Source organism: Tursiops truncatus, chromosome 1, assembly GCF_011762595.2.
Source record: "Tursiops truncatus isolate mTurTru1 chromosome 1, mTurTru1.mat.Y, whole genome shotgun sequence".
Lineage (NCBI taxonomy): Eukaryota > Metazoa > Chordata > Mammalia > Artiodactyla > Delphinidae > Tursiops > Tursiops truncatus.
Window position 1 is genome coordinate 164,679,497 of NC_047034.1, and position 23,617 is coordinate 164,703,113.

The following is a 23,617-nucleotide window of genomic DNA, read 5'->3' on the forward strand; positions in this document are numbered from 1 at the left end:
TAGATCATTCTTCTCTTCAGCAGCATAGTACATTGCCAAGTGCCTGAATGTTTTGGCATGCTTACAAAGGGCTCTGTGGAGGAGCACAAGAGCTGAAAACATTTATTGTGGGTAAGAATGCTTTGGAGGGACTTTTAAAAGTCCTTATTGAGGGGCTTCCCTGGTGGCGCAGTGGTTGAGAGTCCGCCTGCCGATGCAGGGGACGCGGGTTCCTGCCCCGGTCCGGGAAGATCCCACATGCCGCAGAGCGGCTGGGCCCGTGAGCCATGGCCGCTGAGCCTGCGCATCCGGAGCCTGTGCTCTGCAGGGGGAGAGGCCACAACAGTGAGAGGCCCGCGTACCGCAAAAAAAAAAAAAAAAAAAAAAAAAAAAAGAAGTCCTTATTGAGAACGACCTGTGCTTTCGGCCAGAAATGGGAGATTTCTTCATTCTGTTCTACTACAATACCTGTTCTAACCAACCAATCAGAAGAATCCTATTACTACCTGGCCACACTGAGATCTGACTTAATGATTAAACACCAAATAAACCAAGAAGATACTAAGTAAAACAGATGACAACAAGACAATAAGAGTCTAGCCTCACAGTAAAAATATGTGTGAAAAAGACTTAAGGGTAAAACTAACTAAACAAACAAACAAACAAAAAATAGAGATAGGAAAATAACAAGAGGGTCAAGAAACTAAAATATTTATTACACCCCCTCAAAAAGAGGCTTAAGCGCGAGTTCCCTGGTGGCCTAGTGGTTAGGATTCCAGGCTTTCACTACCATGGCCGGGATTCAATCCCTGGTCAAGGAACAGAGATCCGCAAGACCCGCAGTGCAGCCTAAAAAACAAAAAAAGAGGCATAAGTAACTATTCCTTATACACAAAGCAGAATAGTTTAAAGTTATGTTTGCTTAAAGGAAGATTCCTTATTAAAAAAATTCTTAAGGGACATGGAAGGCTGACCATAGGACTAATCAGTTTCGTAACCTTTTAGTGAGCCAAAAATTAAAGAAAAAAACCCAGATCCAAAAGCACTGGCTGATCTCATTAGCTCTGCTTAAGAAACTTTATAGATGTGACTTCACTCCTGGAATACACATCTATATTTAGTTTATACCTAATATGGATAAAGTCCTGAACTAACAGCCATTTCCTCTCTCCACAAAAAGAAACTTCCTTGCTTTTTTTCTGTCAACAATGCAAAGATTAGTGTAGGCTCCTCTGAAGGGAGAGGTTAAGAAAAAAAAAAAAAAAAAACAGTAAAACTAACAATTTAATACATGATTTTTGTTAAACTTGGAACTGTTTGACACTTCTAAACTGGAAAAAACAATCCTAAAATCAAATATGTGATATTCAAGTCAAGTCCCTCAACAAGTTTATAAATAAACCCTTAAAGTACTTTTAAAAATACTAATTAACCAGGCCCCCAAAATGCAAAGAGATGAGGTAATGGAAAGTTTACAGTTTCCTTTCAAATTTAACCAAGAGAACTGGAAGCACCAAACTCATTTAACAACTATCTAGGCTCACCGGCTGTTAGTGTTTTCGAAATATTCTTAAACATTCTCTGAATTCTTTCTTTTTTATTTTTCAGGGTGACTGAAAACAGCAAATAGTGAAAACAAAACTCTGTTAGGTAAAAATTTAAGTTTCAAACAGAGAAAAAGGATATAAACAAATAAAAAAGCTCTTAGCGGTTAAGAGTCAGTCTCTCTGAATCACAAAGACCTTGGTACAAATCCCAGTACTGCTACTTACCAGCCCTGTGAGCACATACAAGAAATGACCTAAAGCTCATGTGTAAAACAGTACTGATAGTTCCTATTTCTGAGTTTATATGAGGATTAAATTACCTAACATATGTAAAGGGCTTGGCACACTGTGCCTGAACCACAGTAAGCACTCAATGCTACCTATTATCTTACGACTATTACTCTGACTTTAATAGGAAAACAAAAACCTACTGCTCATTTTTATACACCAGTGTACTCTATCTTATATAGGAATAAATTAAGTAGTTTCAAAACGCTTATAACATTATAAAATGAAGGATTTTTAAGTCACTTTATGATCCTTACATCATCTATCAATTACAGCCATGCCAAAGTTTACCAAAAAAATCAAAGAACAGTGAAATGTAGTAGCACAGGGAGCTAAGTGAAACCTATATATATGCCAAGATCCATAAGTCAAAAGTACTTCTGCAGAACCACTAGATCCTATATGTTTTAGATTATCCCTCTTTATTTCTTTTATGCTCTCACAGAAAAGAATAAGAAGAAAAAGAAGACAAAACAAAGAAATAAAAAACAAGAAAAACACTCTTGATAATAATGGACTCTCAGCTTTAGCTACAAGTCCAGAAAGAGCTGCTGAGGCAGATGTTCTAAGATGGCAGAGTCCAATCTGACTGTCCTTTAGTTACCTAACAAGTGTCAACAGGATCATGGTTCACTGAAGTTAATTCAGGAATAAGTTCAGGTCTAATCTTGGACTTTTTTTTTGTACTAAACCTGCTCTTCTGATAAACAATGGAAAGTTCCCCACCTATTTGTAACGGCAGACTGGCAGATGCTTCTCACAGTAACATCCTGGAGGTTGAAAGCATATATGTTAAACATACAAACTATCCATGGGCAGTCTTAACTCAGCATTCCCAAAGGTCCATGGGATGACAAGCAAACAATGCTTACTGTGTCAGACACTAAGTGCTTTTCTTATATTAACTCTTTTAATTTTCACAAAAACCCAAGAAGTAAATACTATTACCCCAGTGGAGACACTAAGGCACAAAGGGAGAACTAGGGTTGAAACACTGCTCCAGAACCTATGCTCTTAACAACTACCCTACAACAACAATGTAACACAAAGATCCAGTCTTCCAAATGACACCTCAATTGCCTACTTGAAGTATTAATTCTAATTATCTTCAATTCTGAAATAGACTATTTCAGTGTCTACATAGGGAATACAAATGATACTTCCAGTCCACAATCATCCCCTGGGTCTGACTTTGGGATCTCGAATCTCAAATATTACACAGGACAGAAAGAACCTTTACAAACAACACTACTGAGGCAACACCATAATCTAGCACACGGGTCCCTGCTGAGTCATCAGGAGAATGACAGCAACTCTTGGGGCTTGTGGGCTGTCAAACCACAAACTTAGGGTCAGAACACAGCTGTGGACTCTCCCTTCAATCTTTTTTACTTTGCAAGGAAAAAAAGGTAACTGTTCATTTCAATCTAAAGTAACAATGATTTTGAGGCTCTAAATCAAAACTGCAAATATGAACTGAGCCCAGTGATTTGCATTCTACTCCCAGCTTATTTCTCTGGCTTCTCTATATGAAGATTTCTGTGAATTTAACAGGCATCTGCTTTTCCCCAATAATGTGATCTTTTATTTCTTCTTTTCCCCCCAGTCTCCTCTGGAATCAACTCTGTTCATGGGAAGAGGGAAAAAAAAAAAGCTTCTGTATATTCCTTCAGCAAATACTTTCTTGAAGAACAATCAAATCAGTTAATACATGTAATGCAGTAAACAGTGCCTGGCACATAGAAAGCACCTCGTAAATATTTATATTAGTTCAAGTAAGTATGAAATACTCTTCTATATTTCTATCTCATGCATTTGGAAAATGCAACAGAAAAAGTCAGTGAGATTAAGCATCTATTCTAAATATACACAAACCAGATCTTCCTTGCAGTAAAAAGTTCTCCCAGTCAGTGAATTATGATGATTCTCATGGGAAATATTTTCCCCTTTAAGATGATGGTGTAAGTGTTCCTTCCTACATTATAGCTCTTACAGCTGATACTTTTTTTCTTAAAAGCCTTCCCTTGACATGTATCCCCTTCTACCTACCAACCTGTCTCTTCTACACAGCCAAGTTTCTTGTTAGAATTTGGCTTTACTCATTGACCCCACTCTCTTACCTCCTCTTCACTCTTCCACCCACTCTATCATGGCTTCCCCACCACCACTCCACCAAAGCTGTTACTGCTAAGGTTACCGATGACTTCCAGGCTGATAAAGCAAATACACACTCATCTGACTTGACACAACTGGTCGCTTCCTCCTTACAAACTTCTCCTAGTTTCCTTGGTGCCTGGCTCTCATAGTTTTCCTCTTCCCACTACCGCTTGATTGCAAGTCCTCCTAGTTCTCCTTTTCCAGATTCTCGATTCTACAACCCCTTAGTGTTGTGAGTTCCTCAGAACTTGGTCCTGGGCATTCTCCCTATTCTTCACTCCTCCACAGAATGATCTCACACACTTTAAATACCACATAAACAAACAAACAACTAAAGTATGTGTACACACACACTCACTCACACACACACACACACACACACACACACACTCAAGTCCCAAATCTCCCTACTCTGCCTAGACTTCTTTCTGAGCATCAGGTCTGTACATCCAACTTTCTACTAGACATCTCGGTCATCTCAAACTCATTAAGTCAAAAACTGAACACTGTCTGCTCCTCCTCCATCTCAATAAAAGGTACCTCCATCAACCAGTGATTCTACTAAAATACTCAAGTCATTTTTCACACTTCTCTCTTTCTCAGAACTCCTTTTTCAGTATCTTCCTATGTACTCCACTTCCAAAATTTATCTCAAATCCATTCTCTTCTCTCCATCACCATCCTAATCCAAACCACCACCATCATCTTTCTCCATCACAACAGCCTGCAAGTAGTGTTCCTTGTTTCCACTCTTGCCTCTCTTCATTTTCCACAGAACGGCTGGACTACTCATCCTAAAATGCAAATCAAATCATGACACTCCGTTTGAGAACTTCCTTTTTACTAAGGATAAAACTCACATGACGGGACTTCTCTGGTGACGCAGTGGTTAAGAATCCACCCGCCAATGCAAGGCACGTGGGTTCGATCCCTGGTCCAGGAAGATCCCACATGCCACGGAGCAACTAAGCCCGTGCGCCACAACTACTGAGCCTGTGCTCTGGAGCCTGCGAGCCACAACTACTGAGCCCATGCACCACAACTACTGAAGCCCGCGTGCCTAGAGCCTGTGCTCTGCAACAAGAGAAGCCACTGCAATGAGAAGCCCGCATACCGCAACGTAGAGTAGCCTCCACTCGCTGCAACTAGAGAAAGCCCGTGCGCAGCAATGATGACCCAACGCAGCCAAAAATAAATAAATAAAATAAATTTATATTAAACTCACATGACACACAAGAACCTCCATGATGTAGCCTGTCTACCTCACTCTATACCTCAGTCTTGTTCTCTCTATTCCAGCCACACTCTCAATTTGTTGAATACTTCCAGCCTTTACATATGCCAATTCCTCCAGCCTGGAATGCTCTTCCTCTCATTCTTCCCCTAATTACTATTCATCCTACAAGTCATTTTCTCAAAGAAGTCCTCATTAAGCTTCCATCTAAATTGAATTTCCTGTCATTCTTTCTCAAGACACCCTGTTCTTGTCCTTAATGTAATTATATACTATATTTGTGTATTTTTTTAACATATGCCTCTCTCACTAGACAACAAGTTCCATGAGGTCTTAAAATATTCCAATTTAACACATCACAAACTAAACTCCTGATCTCTCCACCAGAACTAGCCCTTCCCAAAGGCTTCCCCATCTCAGTTAATGGCAACTCCATCATTCTAGTTGTTCAGAACAAAAATCTCAGAATCATCTTTGACTTCTCCTTCTTTCACGTTCCACATCCAATCCATCAGGAAATCCTGTGATCTCCATCTTAGAAATATATCCAGAATTAGACTACTTCTCACCTCAGTCCAAGCCACCATCATTTCTTACCTGAATTACTAAACAGCCTCCTATTGAGTCTCCCTGATTCTGCCCTCGCTTCCCTATGCTACTTTCTGCAACGCTACATACTCAACAGAATGTTCTGTTAAATCGAAAAGAGCACACCCCCCTATCATTCTCTATACTCCTTACCCTATTTCACTTTTCTTCATAGCACTTTTCACTAGTAGACATACATTTATTTTTTGCCTCCCCCAACTGAATATGAATGCCATAATGTTCTTTGATGTATCCAAGTCCCTAGAACAGTGCTTCAATATTTGTTAAACGATTGAATGAAAAAAGAACAAATACTATTCTGGCAGGCAGAAATTGAAGGTAGGAGGAGAGGCTGGCAAAGCCGAAGATACTTCAACCGAAAGAAACAAGAGCAAAAATCTTCCATGAAGGCAAAGTAGTACAGGGCATGTTGAGGACCAATCTGCCTAGAACATGAGGTATATTTGCAGCTGCAGTGGGGGAAAAGACTGAAAACACAAGTCAGGATCATGATCTGAAACACTATGAATGCTAGATCATGGAGTTTGTATCTAATCCAATAAACAACTAGAGAAAGTAGGATCCATTTAAGATTTATGGCAAGAAGTATCACAGTTTTATTTTAGACAAAATTACAGAATATAACACAACTAATTATTGAGGGAAACGATAAAAGTTTCTCCAAACTGATAATATACAGTACTTGGTAGATTCAGTAATACTAACTACTCTTCATCTGTTAGAATACAACATAAACATTTCACTCATCTCTAAGTCAATTATGTCATGTAGGTTGCCACATAAATCATTTCTAAAGGTCTTAATTCAACTGGACTTTAAAAAGCATATGAGACAAAAAGTCACTGTATTACATGGGAAAAAGCCATCATCAACCATGGCTCATTTACTCATCCTCTGTCCATTAAGCTGTTCTGTAAGCTCCTTGAAGACAAGGGAACCTGTTCTTATTTCTTTCCCTCTCCAGCACTTAGTGCATGGAAAGTATTCAATATTTGCTTCTATAAAGATCCCTATACTGTACTCGACTGTTCCTAGACAAAGATTGCATCTTATATCCTCCAACTATAAAATGGGCATACCTCACCTACTAGACAGTTATTGAAGGGGAAAATTAATACTAAAAAATAATTTGACTTTTCAAAACAGGTTTCTCCTAAAGAGCACAAAGGAGGGCCTACCTTCAAACCATTTAATCAATTTCTATACTATGAGCAATTCTAGGTGTTGGCAGATTTCACAACATAAAAGCTTCCCTTCTTCAAGCAAAGATCAAACAGGGTAAATGTTCTTTTAGTGCTGTTAGGAAGGTAAATCCAATCTGAGTTTCTCTGATAAAACCTAAATCAAGTAAATTTTCTTTAAACTAACTCACTTAACTCAATACATGTTACATATTAGATTGGGCTTCACTATGCATTCTTCCAAGAATTCTGCTGTCATGAAGAACATTAAAACATTATACATAAAATGTCATCAATAATTCACTAAAGTTTATGAATAAGATTAGGACACATAACAAAATAGCAATAGCAGTCATTTCAAGAAAAAGGGGATATAAATAATTTTTATTTTATGGTGCTTTTCTGTGTTCTAAGTTGTCTACAGTAAACAAGAGTTGCTTTTATTAACTGGAAAAAAAACATTTTTTAAAGCACAATACATACAAATGAATATACTAGGAAGCAGAAGGAAAATGACATTACTTTTCAAATTTAGGGCCAATATTTAAACTAAAACAGACTACGGTTAGATACTATTTATTCTGAGTCACTTTTTTTAGGTACATTTGCAATCAAGGGTCCTGCTGACAATTACAAAATGTAAATCAAGTCTATGTTATTGATGGCTAGCAACAGTTTTTACTTGATATAATGAAGAATCAAAAAGCCCTCAACATTTTTAAATCAAAAATGTAGATTCCTGAGTTAACTAAAATATTCTGTAACTTAGAAGATCAAATAATACAAAACTTCATACTCTTCATAAGTTTATGTCTCTGCAAATTTTTCAGTTAAGTCTTGTGCATATGTATATTCAAAGCCAAAATTTCATTTAAGTCTAACCATCTTCTTTTTCTCTTGATTAGTCTATGTAGTCTGGTCTCACCACTCTTCCATATCCCTACGTAGCACAACGGCCTGATTCGGTTGTCTTTAGCTTTTAATGAACTTTCACTCTAGCAATCTACCACCCGGTGTCCACCTCCATAATAAAGCAACTGGTTGTTAGCTGAGGAAAACATGCATAGAACTCACATATTGTTAAAAAAAGTTCTTAATTACTTCAGCTTTCATCTGTTTGTTTTTGTATTCTCCAATGTTTGTTCAGATTCTCCTTTTCCCTTCTCTCACACATACAAATAAATAGCTATGCTGCATGATGGTAAAATTCAATACTTAAATTATTACAGACGATTGACATTTTTACTATTCTAATGAAAACTTAATCCTTTTCACAAAAATGAATTATTTCACCTGTAAAGTTGGAAGTAATAATTTTATTACCAAAAAAGTGTAAAAAACCTGTTACACCTCTTGCTTAGAGTTACACTGTATTTCAGCTCTAAGCAAAGAAAAAAAAAAAAAATCTACAGAACAAAATCTATGCTCTGAGGGTCAATACATGGCCCTGGTTCTAATATTGTTACTTCTTCAAAATAGATTTTTTTTAATTTATTTGTTTATTTATTTTTGGCTGCATTGGATCTTCGTTGCGGTACACGGGCTTCTCATTGCAGTGGCTTCTCTTGTTGCAGAGCATGGGCTGTAGGCGCACGGGCTTCAGTAGTTGTGGCTCGCAGGCTCTAGAGCATAGGCTCAGTAGTTGTGGCGCACGGGCTTAGTTGCTCTGCGGCATGTGGGATCTTCCCGGACCAGGGCTCGAACCCGTGTCCCCTGCACTGGCAGGCGGATTCTTAACCATTGCGCCACCAGGGAAGCCCTCTTCAAAATATTGATATTAAAATATAAAAGACTCTTAGGCCATCTTTGGCACAACTTTCAAATATAGTCTCATTTATCTACATAAGTTATTTTCATAAATTTAGACTAATACAGTCTCCTGGTTTTATATTTTAAATAAAGGAAAATAACAGAAACCAAACAAGGTTAACTGATATTCCTTACACCATTTCTTGGTACTGAGCACTGATGGATAAAAGTCAGGTCTCCAAAAAGACAAAAGGATTAAAACTTCCAAGAGAATTCACAAACTGATGCCCTGAATTAAGTTTAGATTTCTGTTAGATCATACTTGGACAGTTTGTAATCACAACCTTAATGCTATTTTCCTTCAGAAACTCCCTTTCCATTTTCTACAGGAACCTATACAATGGGCAAACCTATCCTAACTTACTCCACTACTTGATCAAAATCTTAATTCATGCCTTAATCACACTTCCCATCCTGACTAACAAATTTCCCTTTTATAGACTCACTAATTCCCTATTCAGGAGACATTAGAACACTGAGGCTCCATAGTGCCAATGAAACAGGAAGTGGGAAAGTCTTGCTCACCATCCTTTTACCAGCTTCCAGGCATCTCTGTTAGCATCCTTCCAAACCAACTCAGATTTTTAGTGACAGCCAGGTCCTCCGCATTGCCTCTTTCCTATTATTATTCATACCATTAGGCTTTTTTTTTTAATTGACGTATAGTTGATTTACAATGCCGTGTTAGTTTCAGGTGTACAGCACAGTAATTCAGTTTTATACACACACACATTCTTTTTCAGATTCTCTTCCTTTATAGGTTATTATGAAATATTGAGTATAGTTCCCTGTACTATACAGCAGGTCCTTGTTGGTTATCTCCTTTATATATAGTAGTGTGTATATGTTAATCCCAACCTCCTAATTTATCCCTCCCACCCACCCTCCCCTTACCGTTAGACTTTTCATGTGTTCAGTCACCTTGTCTCAGAATCCTCCCATCTCTTACCCATTTTGGGCCCCTTTCTCTCAGAATTTTACATTTAACCAAAATTATCACCTTGGCCTTTGCTCAGAGAGGCACTGTTAGGTCTTCAAGAACAGCTCAGACAAAACATAATAAGAATAGAGTTCCCATTAACTTCACATTTTTACATTCATTTCTATCTCCTGAATTTTCCCCTATGGAAACCTCAAATGAATGTCAAACCAATTCATCCAATGTAACACTGTCTTGACGTTGAGTTAGTTTTTGTTCAATTATTAAAACAAAGTTCTCAGCATCATTGCCTTTAGAAAATTTATTTCATCTGTCTGTGTTTTTAAAAAAAGCCTGCGCTCAAAACAAAATATAAAGAACTCCTGGGCTTCCCTGGTGGCGCAGTAGTTAAGAATCCGCCTGCAAGTGCAGGGCACACGGGTTCGAGCCCGTGCACCACAGCTACCGAGAAGTCCGGGAAGATCCCACATGCCACGGAGCAACTATGCCCGTGCACCACAGCTACCGAGCCTTCGCTCTAGAGCCCACAAGCCACAACTACTGAGCCCATGCACCACAACTACTGAAGTCCACGCCCCTAAAGCCTGTGCTCCGCAACAAGAGACACCACCGCAATGAGAAGCCCACGCACCTCAACAAGAGTAGCCCCCGCTCGCCGCAACTAGAGAAAGCCCGTGTGCAGCAATGAAGACCCAACGCAGCCAAAAATAAATAAAATTAATTTTTAAAAAAAGAACTCCCATTTTATACTGTAAAAAAACAGCTGAGAGTTTGTCCATCTGTACAATCCATTTGCACCTTCCCAAATGCTGCTGGGAAGTTGTTGAATAGACAGCAATCCAAAAAGTAGGGAAGTGTTGGGAGGACAAACAAGACTAAAAGTTAGGTTTTAAAAGTCTCATTCTCAACTTTTAAATAACTTCTCTCCCTGGCACTATGGGTTTGAATCATTGCTGGGTCCTTCTTCTTCGAAAGTATCATCTGTCTACTGTTTCCTGCATAACGAGTTTACGAATGATGTCAAAACTAATATTCCCATTCTTGGCTATTCCCAATTCACTTACTCCAGCCACTTTTTCAAGGTCAAGTTAAAGCTTACTTCCATCTTTCCCCATATGTCCTGGCCCAACTTAATGTGAACCACACTTGGCTCGTTAAGTATGTACCATCCTGTATTGTTTTCTTTCCAATAAAATTTATAAACCTAAAGGTAGAAAATGTTTAATAATTTCTTATATCTCCCATAATTTCTTATATCTCCCATAGTACCTAACTCAGTATTAGGCACTTCCTTCATGACAACAAATGCTTTAAATCACAGATAATAAAATGGAAGTGACTTTAACGATCATGTAGCCCAAACCTTTCTTCTATACCTTGCCTGTACGAATTATGTTCGACACTCAGAATGCCACCATTTAGAACAATGGTTCCTAATCCCCCCCAAAAATAATGGTTCCTAATCCCCCCAAAAAAAGACTAATATAGAATTTTAAATGTAATTTCAAGGATTTACAGAATCCCCTGAATTCTATTAATGAAGCCCACATTTAAGAATAATATTCTATTGGAGGGGGCTTTCCTGGTGGCGCAGTGGTTGAGAATCTGCCTGCCGATGCAGAAGACACAGGTTTGAGCCCTGGTCTGGGAAGATCCCACATGCCGCGGAGCTACTAGGCCCGTGAGCCACAACTACTGAGCCTGCGCGTCTGGAGCCTGTGCTCCTCAACAAGAGAGGCCGCGATAGTGAGAGGCGCGCGCACCGCGATGAAGAGAGGCCCCCCTTGCCGCAACTAGAGAAAGCCCTCACACAGAAACAAAGACCCAACACAGCCAAAAATAATAAATTAATTTTTTTAAAAAAGCCTATTTAAAAAAAAGATATCTATACAGATAGATATAGATAGATAGATACTATTGGAGGGGGGACTTCCCTAGTGGTCCAGTGGTTAAGAATCCGCCTTCCAATGCAGGGGATGTGGGTTTGATCTCTGGTCAGGGAACTAGGATCCCACATGCCGTGGGGCAACTAAGCCCGCACACAACAACTACTGAGCCCTCGGGCCACAACTAGAAAGCCCACATGCCGCAACTGCAGAGCCCATGCGCTCTGGAGCCCCTGCACCACCACTAGAGAGAAGCCCGCACGCCACAAGGAAGAGCCCACGTGCTGCAATGAAAGATTCCCTGTGCTGCAATTAAGACCCGACAGAGCCAAATAAATAAACATATATATATATATATATTTTTTTTTTTTTAAAGAATAGGGCTTCCCTGGTGGCGCAGTGGTTGAGAGTCCGCCTGCTGATACAGGGGACACGGGTTCGTGCCCCGGTCTGGGAAGATCCCACATGCCGCGGAGCGGCTGGGCCCGTGAGCCATGGCCGCTGAGCCCGCGCATCCGGAGCCTGTGCTCCACAACGGGAGAGGCCACAACAGTGAGAAGCCCGCGTACAGCAAAAAAAAAAAAAAAAAAAGAATAATATACTTTTGGGAATTCCCTGGAAGCCCAGTTAGGACTCTGCATTTTCACTGCCAAGGGCCTGGGTTCAATCCCTGGTCCGAGAACTAAGATCCTGCAAAGCCACACTGTATGGCCAAAAAAAAAGCAAAAGAAAAAAAGAATATACTATCTATCATCAACAACAAAAACAGGTGTCTACTGTGTGCCAAGCACTATTCCTAATACTTTACATAGCGTGATATATGGTTAGATCATATTTCCCAGCACTCCTTGCAGTTAGACGAAACCATGTGATTAAAGTTCTCCCCATTGGAGTATGAAAGGAAGTGACAGGTAGAAGTTCTGGGCTGCGGGTCTTGAGATGAGCCTCCTCCATACTCTTCACCTCCCACTGCTGCAACCAGGACTTCTCAGCAACCAGCTCTGTCAACTGTGAGGATGACAATGCTATGGGGGTTGGTGGAAAAAGAAGCTGGAAAGACTTTGGTCCCTAATGACTCTACGGAGAAAAGCCACTAACATCTAGAACACCCTCCCTGGGCTGCTAAGTGAGAAAGGAAATAAGCTTCCATTTTGTCTGAACCACTGTTTGAGGCAGATTACAGTATTTCTTACAGAAGCTTAGACTACCCTAATTAATAGACGTAGATCACCAGTTAATCCCCTCGGCAACCCTATAAAATTGTGTTATTATTATTATCCTGATATTAGAGGTCAAGAAACTGAGGTACTGAGAACTGAAGAAACTTCCCTGACACACTACTAGAAGCCAGATTCAAGCCAAGCAGTCTGGCTCCAGGGTCCACACACATTAAAAATCCTGCCAAATATCTGAAAAGAAGCATTCTTATGTGTTAAGCCACTCTGCACCAGATTAACTTTTTACACCACCCCAATTCTAACAGTTTAGGGATGACTGCCAACAGTGAGTGTCCCAATGCAAAATGGCATGCCAACAACTTTAAATTCCAACCAATAAAACTAAATTCTGCAAAGGGACTCCTCCTAAACCAAAATCAGAAATACCATCACATCATACCAAAGATTCTAGTGGGGGCTGGGGGGAAGGCAGCAGCGTCAATAGGAGTTAGGCATATGCAAGGAAAGGAAAAATCCAAAAATTCAGTCTCTTCTCAACTTCTCTCATTTTGTTGTTCAACACAATATTTACTTTTACCCAATACAGAAATCTTGGCTTCCGAATTCTGAACATAACCAAGAAGAAATATTGGTGGAAAATATATGGCAGATACATGAAAAGCTCAGAAGTACCCAAAAAATGGAGGGGAAAAAAGATAGATAAAACCACACAGAGTTTCGGAGGCTGGAGGCTAGGCAAAGTTGAACAAATGAAGGACCAAGGTTTGAGAGTCAGATTACCAGGTTCTAATAAGTAAGTAGCTCTCAATTCCGAAGCATGCCAGATGCATATATTGACACCAAAATGCTCAGAAAGAAGGAAACAATCTCATTTCAACTATTTGGTACCCAGTTTGGTACCGACTCAGAACAATATACAGACCTTACCCTCAAGGAACTTACTGCCTATCTAGCAGGGGAGATGAGCATACAAATAAGTATATACAAAATGACACACAACTAGCATTTATTTACTTACTGTATACTAGACACTATTCTAAGCTTATTATCACCACATATATTAACTAATTTAATCCCATGAGGTTGGTCTATTAATATCCCACCTATGCAGATGAGGCAGAGAGGTTTATGTGTCCTGGGACACACAATTAGTAAGTGGACAAATTGGATTAGAAACCCGACAGCAGATAAGAGACCTTATGACCTTCCTAAAGGGTTTGAACTTCACCCTATTAATCAGTGGTCCCCAAGTGGGGCTGGTGTATCAAAATATATACATCTACTAGGCCCCGCAGGGTAGGGAAAGAGGGCATTCTAACTCTTGAGGATGACTGCCTTTGTAAGCCTCTTTTACTATTGGGAGGATACCCTATCCTATAGGTGTTGCGGTAAACAAACAAAAATGGAGCACTGCTGTTATACAAGTGATGAGGATTCACTGGGCTCATGGACAGACATCTCCAAAGACAATACACACAAGGAAAGAAATGTAGCTGTGAGTCCAGTCACACTAGTTGGGAAGGTCCTAGCCTATTTCTGTTCAATTTAATGCTACCTAAACAGGTGGCACTTTTAAACTCATTTCTTTTAAGTGTAGATAATAGGTTTCTGCTACAAACTCAGATATCTCTTGGCAGAATAATTAACACTGCTTAACACACCACACTGGACAACCACAGCCTCTGCCCTTTCACTGCTTTCAAAATAATTGTATTTATAAGGGGATTTTCCCCCACTTGCATTTCCCACACATAGATTTTAGAAACTATAAGAACACTCTTTACTACAATTTACCTGGCCCCTTTTTCCCCTTTGAAACAGCTATCCTGATTTACATCAGTACAAAGTTTTACCTATGCCGAACCACAGGACAGCAGAAAACATTTCATTTCTTACTCCACAAAGGAGGAAAACAAGTCTCAGAGAGGGAAAACAACTTGCCCAGGTTAAACCAGCCAGTGAGTGCAAAACTGTGACTTGAACCTGGTTCTCTGTCAACAAGCCCAGTGACAGAGGCTTACAACTAGTGATAAGCAAGATGCTTTTAGGTGGCTCACGAACATTTTTTCTTTTAATAGTTATGCACGCACACACACACACACAAAAAAATAGTTACGTACATAAGAAATATAGTCACCACACCTAATCCACATTTTCACAGGTATTGCTTAGGGCATTGTGTTTATGTTTTTTAAAAAACGGGCTGAATTTAGTAAATAATAATACCAATTCAACACATATATGGAAAACTAAGAAGGGGTATGCAAGTGACTAAAGTTCGGGAAACACCTCTCTCCTTCTAACAAAAGTTAAATTAATAGTAAGTAGGGCATTAAGCATTGATCTACTTGTCTCTAATTCATATACTTTATTTCTTTTTCTTGTCTTATTATATTGGCTAGACCTCCAGTACAATGCTGAAAAGAAGCCATTACTGATAGTACCCTTATCTGACACTAAACTTAATGATACTTCTAAAGTAACATGTTTAAGTAACATGTTTTTTAGGTGTTTAGTAGATACACTGTTTTTGAATTTATGGAAATTCATTCCTATTCCTGGCTCAGTTAAAATTTTTTAACATTTATCTCTGACCCACTCTTCTCCCTTCTCCATGCTGTCTCCCACTCCTCTTCCTTTTTCTTATTTCAGGTGTCTTCCTACATTCCCTGCATCTCAAAGTACTATATCTGCCACTCGAAGCAACTGAGACTCTTTGAAGATATTCTGGGGGTTCTATACCTGTCTGTTGTTTCAGTTCCCTGAATCAAATGTTTCTAAAACTGATAACTGAAAGAAAATCCTAAAACAAACACTGTTTCCATCACTTGCAGATCATTTCTTCTTTCCATGTCTTAAACACACCCTTCAGTGTCTCCCGTTCTTTAAAATAAAAACTCAGGAAAAAAAGAATAAAATTGTTCTGGATTTCTGTTAAACTCTCCAATTCAGAGCCTGGTTCTGAAAGAGCCTGCTTAAGTAAGTGACTAAGAAAGAAAATCTCGAGGATTTTAAAGAAGTTTTGAGGGAGGCAGTTGAATCCAGATGTTCATAACTTCTATCTTTCATCTTTGCTAAAACGAAAAATATTAAAGAAAAAAGGAAAGGGCTAGAGGTAGTACTTGTCTACAAATATGGTAGTTTCAGGATATATAAACTGAAAAGACCAGAAGGGAAAAATCAACCCTTTAAAGCCAAAGCAAGTGAGGAGTTCTTTCCCTCATCAGTTTTTCTTTCAAAACAAAAGGGCACACACAATCTTTCCCGAGGCAGCAACACCGAGGGGAGCAGCCAAAATGTTGCATCATACAAAACACTCGCGCTTGAGAAACAAGAAAATCAGATGGTGGTAATATAACTAAGACAGAAAAACCCAAGTTGGGAATCTCGGCTTTTTCCTGAGGCCCAGGAATGTCTGCTCTTTTTGAAAAATTGTTTCAGATGGAATCGAAAATTAAAGTTACAGTTTCCTACCAGCCGAGAGCGAAACGCTCAGAAAGCGTTCAAAGAAGTTCAGCTCATCAGCTCACGACGGGCTCGAGGCTTCGCCTCTCGGGCTGGGGGTGAACTTGGGAGAGCCGAGGGCTGGGGTGGGGTGAGGTGAGGTCGGGCGTCCGGGCGGTGGCGGGGGAGAGGGGGTGACAGGACACGGCCGTGCACGGGTCCCACGGGTTGGCGGCTTCCGGGGCACCCGGCGGGAGGGGGGCAGCTCGTCCCACCCGGACGCGGGACGACGGTGCGGCGTCCGCCGAGGCCAGCGCGGCGGGAGGCGGTGCCCCCCCTCGTCCAGCAGTGCTGTCTTTCTGGGGTCCCGGTCCCAACCCGGCTCCCTAGACGGGCCTCGGCGGCTGGAAGGCGCGGGCGGCCGAAGACAATGGCCCGGGGGCGCGGGAGCGGCGCTCCCCCTCGGCCCGGGCGCGGGGCGCCGCGCGGGGGCGCTGCGGCTAAGGAGCGCCCAGGGACGCCGCCCCCCGCGGCCGGGCGAGCGCCGGGGGCTCGGAGGGGTGGGACGGAGGCGAGCGCTCACCTTGACGAAGAGCTCGATGATGGGTTCTTTGTCCTCCTCCTTCAACCCGTTCAGCGGCATCGACAACGCCATGGCCGGTTCGGCTGGACTCCGCGGTCGGCGGCGGCTGCTTCTGCTCCGGGGCTGCTCTAGCTACGGACTCCTGTCGCGCAGCGCCTCCCTGGACACTCCCGGCGTCTAACTCGCCTCAGCCTCGGCGCCTCAGGATCTATTCCTCAGCACCGCCCCACGCCCAGCGCGCGACTCTTAAGTGAGCCGCAGCCCCAGCCTTTTCAAGTCGCTGGGCGGAGTAGCGGGGGCGGGGCCCCGTTGGGGGCGGGGCCAAAGCTCGGCGTCTCGGGACTCCGTGAGGAGAGAGGACAGCCCGGGCTCGGGGGCGTGGTCTCGGGTGAGGGAGGTGGACGGACCGCTCTGGCTCCTCGAGGCAGCTATAGCGGCTTGACCTAGGCTCGGGGGAGTGGCCTTGGTGGGGACCGAAAGATGCCAAGGCTTGGGCGGGCGGTGGGCGGAACTCTAAGCCTCGCCTCCAGAGGAGACGGAAGGGAAAGTCCCCCGGGGACCAGCGCCTGACACCGCCTCCCGCCGAAGCGCGGGCGCGTCCTCGCAGCTGCTGCTGGCGCTGTGCCAGGTGACCTCAGCTTTCCGTCGCCTGGAGAGGCAAGAAGGCGCCTCCCGTCTTCTACCCCGCTGCAGCCCCCAGGACTCATCGCCCTTGCCCGCATTAGTCGCCTCCCCAACGCCCTGTGTTAGGCGGAGCTCCCTTTTCCCTTTTGGGAAAGTTTTCATCCCCTTAGAAACACCGTTTTTTCCCTCCTCTGACTTCTTCATTTTCCCGTTTGACTCTCCCGTCACTTCTGCCTTGGGAGCCAGCGTATTCACAAATATTTATGAGGACCTACAGTGTTCCGAGCCCACGGTGATAAACAGCACGGACGCGATCCCTCTCCTCTGAGAGCCTACAGTCTTGAACGGCGACCCCAGTGCCTGAAGGCTACAACGAACTCCCAAGCCGTTGTCGATACAGTTCCCCTTTCCTGGCGTGATTTCTTTCCCCATTCACCTGGCAAACCTGAGTGTGGTTTGCCAGACCTGTTTTACCCAATTCTCTGATTCTCCTCCGGTGGGGAAGGAAGAAATTCACATTTTAACAAGCACCTGGACTTTTTTTTTTTTTTCACTGTTACTTGGTACTGTTGCTCTAAATCTACCTACACTTTCAATCTTAGTCAATGAATACGTTTGGCTGATTAACAACAGAGTCTACTGTTTGCTAAAGATAGCACCAGGACGTTTTTGATGTAGGTGGTCCTCAAACTGGAAAAACTGTACTGGGGTTTGAAGCCGCTGAGGACAGGGGCTGTGATACTTTGAGCCAGGAACCGGGTCTGGGTTTGCTACTGTTGAATGCCTGGGGCAAATGTCACCCCCTCTGGAAACAGTTACTTGTCCCCTCTTCTGACTTTCGGGAATACATGACTCAGCCTCTCCTCACCTTTCAGTTTAAGTTGAAGGCTGAGTCCTGAGAGGGCCAGCCCTAGGTTTGTCTTTCCACATCCTCAGTGCATAGCACATGTCAGAATGTTTGAACAAACTGAAGGTATGCGTGAAAATACAGTGAAACCTGCAGTTTCTCCCTCTCCCAGTCTGTAGCAAGTTGCTCAAATATTCTTGCAGGGACTCTGTTAAAGAAGCATCCTACCCCAGAGCACATGATCTGGAGTCAGACTAAGTCCTGAAACTGCAAGATCCTGAAATCCCTAAGCCTCAGTTTCATTCTCTAGATGGGGGGTGGGACTGTTACTGGTCCATGCCTTACCACACATCCTGCTCAGTCAGTGGTAGCTGTTATCACTGCACTGGGCCTTGTACTGTCCCTGTCCACCCCTGTAGGCTAGGATGGCATCATATTCAAGTGCCTCCAAGACCAGCTTGTTTGTTGGAAAGAAGTAAATGCCAGGAGGCTGTCAGGGAAGCCCTAAAGTGAATATCTTAATAAAGCAAGTCACACAGATTTTTTGGTTTCCCTGGGCATATAAAAGTTATGTTTGCTCTATACTGTAGTGTATTAAGTGTGCAATAGCATTATGCCTGAAAAAATAATGTACATACCTTAATCTAAAAATAATGCTTTTGGGGCTTCCCTGGTGGCGCAGTGTTTAAGAATCTGCCTGCCAATGCAAGGGACACAGGGACACAGGTTCGATCCCTTGGCTGGGAAGATCCCACATGCCACAGAGCAACTGAGTCCGTGCGCCACAACTACTGAGCCTGTGCTCTAGAGCCCGCGTGCCACAACTACTGAAGCCCGCACGCCTAGAGCCCGTGCTCTGCAACAAGAAAAGCCACCGCAGTGATAAGCCCATGCACCGCAACAAAGAATAGCCCCCACTCGCCTCAACTAGAGAAAGCCCGCACGCAGCAATGAAGACCCAACGCAACATAAAATAAATTTATGTTTAAAAAAAGCTCTTTAAATAAATAAATAATGCTGTTAAGGAATTCCCAGCGTTCCAGTGGTTAGGACTCTGTGCTTTCACTGCCGAGGGTGCAGGTTTGATCCCTGGATGGGGAACTAAGATCCTGCAAGCCGCGCGGCACAGCCAAAAAAAGTTAAAATATTTGCAAATGACACAATCAACAAGGGATTAGTCTCCAAAATCTACAAACAGTTCATGAGACTTAATATCATCAAAACAAACAACCCAATCAAAAAATGGGCAGAAGGGGCTTCCCTGGTGGCGCAGTGGTTGAGAGTCCGCCTGCCGGTGCAGGGGACACGGGTTCGTGCCCCAGTTCGGGAAGATCCCACATGCCACGGAGCGGCTGGGCCCGTGAGCCATGGCCGCTGAGCCTGCGCGTCCGGAGCCTGTGCTCCGCAACGGGAGAGGCCACAACAGTGAGAAGCCCGCGTATCGAAAAAAAAAAAAAAAAAAAAAATGGGCAGAAGGCCTAAATAGACATTTCTCCAAAGAAGACATACAGATGGCCAAGAGGCACATGAAAAGATGTCCAACATCACTAATTATTAGAGAAATGCAAATCAAAACTACAATGAGATATCATCTCACTCCAGTCAAAATGGCTATCATCAAAAAATCCACAAACAATAAATGCGGGAGAGGGTGTGGAGAGAAGGGAACCCTCCTACACTGTTGGTGGGAATGTAAATTGGTGCAGCCACTATGGAGAACAGTATGAGTTCCTCAAAAAACTAAAAATAGAGCTACCATATGACCCTGCAATCCCACTCCTGGGCATATATCCAGAGAAAAGCATGGTCCAAAAGGATACATGCACCCCAGTGTTCAATGCAGCACTGTTTACAATAGCCAAGACATGAAAGCAACCTAAATGTCCATCAACAGAGAAGTGGATAAAGAAGATGTGGTACATATATACAACGGAACATTACTCAGCCATTAAAAAAATGAAATAATGCCATTTGCAGCAACATGGATGGATCTAGAGATTGTCATACTGAGTGAAGTAAGTCAGACAGAGAAAGAGAAATATTGTATGACACCCCTTATATGTGGAATCTAAAAGGAAATGATACAAATGAACTTATTTACAAACCAGAAACAGGGTCACAGACTTAGAGAACAAACTTATGGTTATGGTTATGGGGGTGGGGGGAAGGGTGGGGGAAAGGGATAGGGAGTTTAGGATGTACACACTGCTATATTTTAAATGGATAACCAACAAGGACCTACTGGTTCCCTACAGGGAACTCTGCTCAATATTATCTGGCAGCCCGGGTGGGGGGGAGTTTGGGGGAGAATGGATACATGTATATGTAGGGCTGAGTGCACTTTGCTGTGCACCTGAAACTATCACAACATTGTTAATCTCCTATACTCCAATAGAAAATAAAAAGTTAAAACAAATTTTTAATTAAAAATTAAATTTTTTAATTTTTAAAATAAATTAAAAATTAATTAGTTAAAAATAAAAAATAATGCTGTTGGTACACTAGACCTGGGTCTCAAATACTTTTTCTTTGCTAGCTAAGTGACAATGGGAAAAATAGCAAATTAGTCTCTAAGCCTGAGTTTCTTTATTTATGAGATAGGGATGATAATAATACTAATTTCACAGGGTAATTGTAAGGATTAAGTGAGATAATACATGTAAAGGATCTAACAGAGTACTTGGCACATTATAGGTGTGAGATACATTTTAAAAATACATAAATTAAATAAATTAAAATAATGGTGTTGGGAAATGGTGCCAATAGACTTGCTCTATGCAGGGTTGCCAAAACCCTTCAGTTTGTAACAAATGCAATATCTGCAAAGCACAATAAAGTATGATAAGATCATGTATGCCTATAGTCATTATTTATGCTCTCCTATGCCTAACTCAGTGCCTGGGGCATAATAAAATAATAATCTTGATAAGATTGAGTGAAAGAATAAATAAAATTTAAACATTGCCTTTTAACTTCCCATGTCCTAAGTTTCACATCATTGTTTCTCTCACTGCGCCTATAATAGGTGCTTAATTAATCTCTAGTGATGTCAGTCAACCCAGCTATGGAAAATTCCAATGCAGCTTTGAACTTCAAATGTGTCCCAATGATATGAATTAGGTCCTATAAAATCCTGCTAATTGTGACTTAGCCATCATTTTGGCTAAAGTTTAACCTGAATGCTTTGTCCACAGAAGCACCAACTTTCCAGCCTCCCTGTAGATATGGACTCCCCTGGAGGAAGCAAAGTCACTCGACAAACATAGGAGCTGGAGACACATTTCAGTTCAGCTTTTCTAGGTTCTAGAAATGGAGCTCCAGCGTGTGGGTCCAAGGACTGAGGTGCTCTTCCCAGCCACAGGCTCTACTACACAGACCTTTATTGAAAGGAGGACCATTCAGGTACCATTTGTAACAAGGATACAGCAGAGAGGCTGAGGCTCAGAGACTCAAGCAGTGTGCCTAGGGTTACACAGCTGGAAAAGCAGCAGAGCCAATAATCAAACCCAGATCTCTTTGTCCTTGTGCCCAGGTCCTGGCCAGCCATCTGCTCATAATACTGGCCTGCAAGAGTTCTTAGGAGCATTCAGAAAGATGGTACGTAAAGTTTTTGGCACAGGGTAGGCATTCAAAATATGTCACCTTCTGCTGCTTCTGCACAAACCCCTCTCTAACCCCTTCTCTCTTTTGTTTTGCCATCCTAAGATCGAAAATTTTACATAACAGACCTCAGTTCAAATTCCAACCCTGCCACTCACCAGCTAAGGCAAATCATTTCACCTTGCCAGACCTCAGTTTCTTCTGTCAAGTGTGGGACTAATGTCTATAACAGAGGCTTATGTTGAGTCAGGGAGAGAAGGGAAAGTTTACACAGATGTGAGAGTCACCATTCACATCAAAAAGAGTTTATTAACGAAGCATCCATGGGTGCAGGATCTACTGGGCTGACTGTCTTCAACGTTAGTTCCAAAGAAAAACAACTGGAGATCTATTACCAACAATAAACAACCTCATGAACGTGATAAGGTATCAAGTTAATATTTTTTTAGAAAGCAGTGCCTTCCTATATTCAAAGCCCCACTAGTTAGAAATTTGGAAGAAAATGTCCCAATTATTAAAGCAACCAAAAACATAAAACTATCTGGGAAATAGGAAATCATCTCAATAATATGTGAAGTTCTATTCAAAAAAATGTTAATGCTTTTGAGAAACATATATATGTGAGACGATATATATATTCACCAAAAAAACCTTGAAAATGCTTAGATAAATGGAGAAGCATAATCTATTCTTGGATAGGAAGACTCAAAATCATTGTGACACTAGGTCTTTCTATCGATATATTAGTCAAAAATTTAATGTGATCCTTATATATCATCTTTGCATGCCTGTATATCACATTCTCATACCATACTCATCTTTTCATAACTATATATCACATGTGCATTTCTCTCTGGGAGGATACACAAGGAATTGGGCACAAGTGTTTATCCCCAGAAAGGAAAACTAGGTCACTGAGGACAGAGGTGTAGATTTGTTTAGTATATACTGTTTTTTACATAAATTTAAAATTTTGTCGTTTGGGTATGTATTACCTCTCCCAAAAATTAGCTTAAAAAAGGAAAAAAAAGGGCTTCCCTGGTGGCGCAGTGGTTGAGAGTCTGCCTGCCGATGCAGGGGACACAGGTTCGTGCCCCGGTCCAGAAGATCCCACATACCACGGAGCAGCTGGGCCCGTGAGCCCTGGCCACTGAGCCTGCGCGTCCGGAGCCTGTGCTCTGCAACGGGAGAGGCCACAACAGTGAGAGGCCCGCATACCACAAAAAAAAAAAAAAAGGAAAAAAAACAACAGTTGAAAGACCATTCTGAGTGAGTGCAAATAAGCCTAAACTTGTGGACAGTCACCTTTCCAGCTCTGCAGTAGGGAGGTATGTGACTCGGGGCAGGGCTCACCCTCCGTACCTTCTTGGTTTCCTGCCCTGTCACACAGCTGGGTGGGAGCAGAACTGAGAACCCACGTCCCCTTGCTTTGCCTCTGATGCCTTTGCACTGCATCCAGCTGTTTTTCTGTGAGCACTGGTTTTGAGGATGGTGACAAGCTTTTGTGCCTGGCAGACACACACACACACATACAATATTAGAACCATGTGGGTGCAATGCAGAGCTATTCCCCTGGGAGCAGAAACCCTACCCTGAGCCCCTTTCTGCCCTGCTCGCCTGGAGACTGTCTTGTCTTGGGAAAGTTACAGGTTTCATTTTGTCACTTGGAAGCTGCTGCAGCCAGGAAGGGAACCCGAGTTGACTTGGAGCC

At 42.1% G+C, this 23,617-nt stretch overlaps 1 protein-coding gene and 1 long non-coding RNA gene across 2 annotated transcripts in view; both read right to left on the reverse strand.

Annotated features, from left to right (window-relative positions):
- CLIC4 (chloride intracellular channel 4) overlaps nt 1–17,084 on the reverse strand; it is an 86,092-nt gene extending 69,008 nt beyond the window's left edge. Inside the window, exon 1 of the mRNA XM_019938462.2 lies at nt 16,836–17,084. Coding sequence (XP_019794021.1) covers nt 16,836–16,907 — 72 coding nt within the window. The 5' untranslated portion in view covers nt 16,908–17,084. The remainder of the gene's footprint in view (nt 1–16,835) is intronic.
- LOC109550440 (uncharacterized) lies at nt 675–9,637 on the reverse strand. The gene is made up of 2 exons (XR_002176968.3): nt 2,541–9,637; nt 675–828 (listed from the first exon to the last, which is right to left on the reverse strand). It is a non-coding gene; the product is annotated as an uncharacterized lncRNA (long non-coding RNA).
- Nucleotides 17,085–23,617: the final 6,533 nt, after the last annotated feature.